This window comes from Sinocyclocheilus rhinocerous, unplaced genomic scaffold (assembly GCF_001515625.1).
Source record: "Sinocyclocheilus rhinocerous isolate Xijiao unplaced genomic scaffold, SAMN03320098_v1.1 scaffold35, whole genome shotgun sequence".
Lineage (NCBI taxonomy): Eukaryota > Metazoa > Chordata > Actinopteri > Cypriniformes > Cyprinidae > Sinocyclocheilus > Sinocyclocheilus rhinocerous.
In genome coordinates this window covers 808,912-812,543 of record NW_015661991.1, presented here as the reverse complement: position 1 = coordinate 812,543, position 3,632 = coordinate 808,912, and the positions used below count along the sequence as shown (strand labels likewise).

Sequence of the window (3,632 nt, the reverse complement as noted above, 5' to 3'; positions counted from 1 at the left end):
AAAGAAAGCCCTGAATGTGCTCTGTACAGGACATCCAGACTTAAAACTGTGACATGTGAGGTCTCAGAGAAATGCACTAAAATATAATGTCCACTACAGAGGCAAAAACTCCATAGCTGCGTCTCAGGAGGATATATATATATATATATATAATGCATGCCAACGTGGTTTTAATGTGTTCTCTTCTTTCCCAGCATTTATAATTATACTGTTATAATAAAACAATAACCTTTTAAAAAGTATAAATTATAAAAAAGGTCCATATACCTTAGTGTTTTGTATCATTTATTATGTTTCTTAATAATGTTTCTGGTTTTGTTTTCTGTTTTTACTATAGTTTTATTTAACATTTTAATCATTTCGGAGTGTGTTATTGTCATTTTTATTAGTTTTTTTAAATGTCTACATATTTTTTATTAGGTTTAATTCATTTAGTAATTAGTTACACTTAACAAAAATGTTGAGACAAGATTTTCCTGAAGTCAAATCCTCTAATGTTTACTCAGGGGTGATTTATTTCATTTTATTCTTGTATAATCTTTCTTTATGGTTTGTGTTTTGTCTTCATTCATTATGGTTGTAGTGTTGGAATGCTGCCTCTCTTGTTTTGTAAATAAATAAATAAACAAACAAATAAAAGTTTGATGTTTGATATAATCCAATCTATATAAATACCTCATCTGAAAAACAACTTTTGTTGTTTTTTTGTTTTTTTTGGTCATCAGTTTTTTTTTTTAAACAATTGACCTCAACAGATGATAGTGCAAAATATTAAAAATTGTCAGAATTATCTGATTGCGAAGTCAAAATGTTCATGTTCAAAATGTTAAAAAATTGTACAAGATACCATCATCCCGAAAAAAACATAATATTATTGCCTTAATATTAACTAAACAAGCACTGTAAACCTGAGCAAGTTTCTGTTGTGTTCCTCTACCATTCGAGTGAATAAAGAGGACACATCATACATTACCACTAAGTGTTTCATTTTTAATGAGCAGCTTAATGACAGGCTGCCATTTAACATGCATCTTGATGTCATGCGCCATACACATCATGGGATCAGATATTCACAGATGTATTTCTTCTGACTGCGACAGACCTCGTCGTGCCATTTTCCCTGTGCTGCCAGCGAGAGCGCGACGCAGCTCTCTCTCTTCCCTCCGGTCGGCTCTCTCTTGGAACGATCCCAGTGGAAGAAAGTGACAGGCAGGCTGTTCACGTCCACATACTGGCCTTCCTTCACTATGTCTGTTATGCCGATCCAGAAATCTTTGGATGCGGGTGAGCTGCGTTTGACATAGTCTGTGAGTTCATCGTTCTGGTTGATGTCTCGAGGTATGGCCAGGGTCCCTCCCTGTGCGATGCAGTCCTCGTTGGCCTCATGGTAGTGCTTGGCCTGCTCAGAAAGCAGGTAACACTTCCTGTGGGCTTTGATGCCACGCAGGCAAACTGAAACATATAAAACACATTCACTCATGTACACTGGTTTATAGCAGTTTCACACATGCCTTACAATGTGAATATCAAATAATCAGTGACAAAAATATTGCTATATTTATTTATGAAGCATTTTTACTGTTACTGCAATTCAAAAATCACTTTTATAAGGCGTTTGAACACAGTTGTGTGGCCGCAGTGTGTGAAAACAATCAGCCTATAATGGTAAAAATCCACCCAGTCATTTTTTTATAATCCCAATAAATTATAAACAGTCTCTCAGAACAAGCGATTTCAGGCCCTGTCCACACGAACGCGGTTATTTTTAAAACCGCAGCTTTTTCCGGTTTGGCAAACACTGCAGTTAAATTATAATCAAGTACTTTACATGTGCTTTATGTTAGTCAACACATCAAAATAAGCATACTTCTTTAAAGCATTAAAAAATGTATGAAAACCTAATGACGTAAAAGCTATTTTAAAGCAAAACTTTTAATTTAACATCATTACAAAGTGCACTTTTTAAAAGTATACTTAAGTGTGTTAAGAAACATTGTATGAAAGTTGTAAGTACACATAAGTGGCATTATATTCCATTAATATTATATTATGTGCAAGTAGTTGTATGAAAAATACTTTTAAGATTTGAAGTACACTACAATATTAAGCGCACTTCTCTTTCACAGAGACACTTCTGATGTCAACTTTCATTTGTTAACAATATGCACTGCTGCCACTTATGGTGTGAAACAGGAAAATAATGTTCTTTTTAGCAACGTCATATGACCCCTTTAAATAATGATCTGCAGCATTATCATGCTTTTTAAATGAAATCAATCATGTACAACTGTTTACCTGTTTGCAGCGCCTGCATCTCTTTCAGGGAATTGACTTCCTGCCACAGCTTGTCAATCTGTGCCCTCGTGTCCTCATCCTCTGTCGCTGTATCTCAACAGAAGAACGACACACCAGAGGTCAGATCAAATATTCAATACATTACAAAAGCTTGATTGAATCTAAGAGTTCTAAAGGATTTGCTGCAGCTAAGGAAATACATACAGTCCTGACATAAAAGTTACCTCTCTGTCGAGCTGGAACTGCTTTTTTGGAGCGAGAGGGATGGCCATATCCGAACTGGAGGACACTAAAGCAGATCACTAACAGCAGAAGCCGAGACTGTGCCATGGTCACAGACGAGCTGTGCAAATCACTGAGAGAAAGTGGACAAGTCTTACAGTTTTCTCTCTTTTTTACTCTCAGGCTATTGGCTGGACATTCGGTGTTTTTGTGTACATAAAGGGAATTGAAATGCCTTCAGTGCAGTCACAACAACCAATCCCCTGTTTCCAGCCATTCATAAATATTTACTTGGGAAGAACATGAAATTCATTTGGGAGTTTACCCATTCATAACCCAACAAGAAACTTCATTCACTAACCACACCTTATGTGTGGCATGGATTTAAAAAAGTCAAATTAATTACATTTATATTTCAGTTTTGCAGTCCTTTGTAAATAAATTCCTTGCTTTTGACCAGTTTGTTCTAAAGAAATGTGAAAAGTGATTTATAAAAAGTAGATTTTGAATAATCCACAGAAAAAAATAAAAAAAACTGAACTTCAAACAGAAAGAAACTGATTCAAAATGAGTACATTTTATTATATTTACATAGCATTCTTCTTCACTCGTTATGTTTTGCAATGCTGCAAATTTTCATAATTTATTCCATCTGAAACATTTCAAATAAAAAATATAAGTTTTAATTATAAATTATTTAAATGTATTAATAATTTAATTAATTAAATAGTATAATATCATTTAATTTAGTAATTTATTCCATGCAAAATATTTCAAATCATATTTAATCATAAATGTTGATTAGGTCATACTAAATTATTCTGATCTCATTTGTTTTAAATGTTGATTAGACAAATCAATAAAATTTTCAATATTTGTTTTCATTATTTTGTTGATTAGATTGTAACAAATATATTTAATTTTATCTAAAAGTTTCATTTGTTTTAACAAGAAATGTTGATAAGATCAATAATATTTTTGTTTAATTTAATCAAAATTAAAGATTCATATATTTTGAATCATAAAGATCAATTACACCAAGTATTAAACAAATTTGTTGCATAACTTGTTCATAAAGAGGATATGAATAGCTGCACATTGATTTTAGTTGGGAG

The 3,632-nt window shown here is 32.8% G+C and overlaps 1 protein-coding gene across 2 annotated transcripts; it reads right to left on the bottom strand.

Moving 5' to 3' along the window:
- Positions 1–976: 976 nt before the first annotated feature.
- Positions 977–2,705, bottom strand: LOC107727094 (tetranectin-like protein). 2 transcript variants are annotated; one of them, XM_016536857.1, is made up of 3 exons: positions 2,520–2,705; positions 2,296–2,388; positions 977–1,452 (listed from the first exon to the last, which is right to left on the bottom strand). In XM_016536857.1, exons 1-3 carry the CDS (start codon positions 2,623–2,625, stop codon positions 1,055–1,057), a joined length of 597 nt encoding a protein of 198 aa, XP_016392343.1. In that variant the 5' UTR covers positions 2,626–2,705; the 3' UTR covers positions 977–1,054. The 2 variants fall into 2 exon arrangements, with proteins under 2 accessions (XP_016392343.1, XP_016392344.1); XM_016536858.1 differs by having other exon boundaries at positions 2,296–2,382; positions 2,520–2,703.
- Positions 2,706–3,632: the final 927 nt, after the last annotated feature.

Bases quoted from the DNA above. Each gene is read 5' to 3' on its own strand.
- LOC107727094 (XM_016536857.1), bottom strand. From the start codon at position 2,625: ATGGCACAGTCTCGGCTTCTGCTGTTAGTGATCTGCTTTAGTGTCCTC. The intron at 2,389-2,519 runs GTAACTTTTATG...TCTTCTGTTGAG, and splicing joins AGTTCCAGCTCGACAGAGAG to ATACAGCGACAGAGGATGAG. The intron at 1,453-2,295 runs GTAAACAGTTGT...TATATGTTTCAG, and splicing joins GATGCAGGCGCTGCAAACAG to TTTGCCTGCGTGGCATCAAA.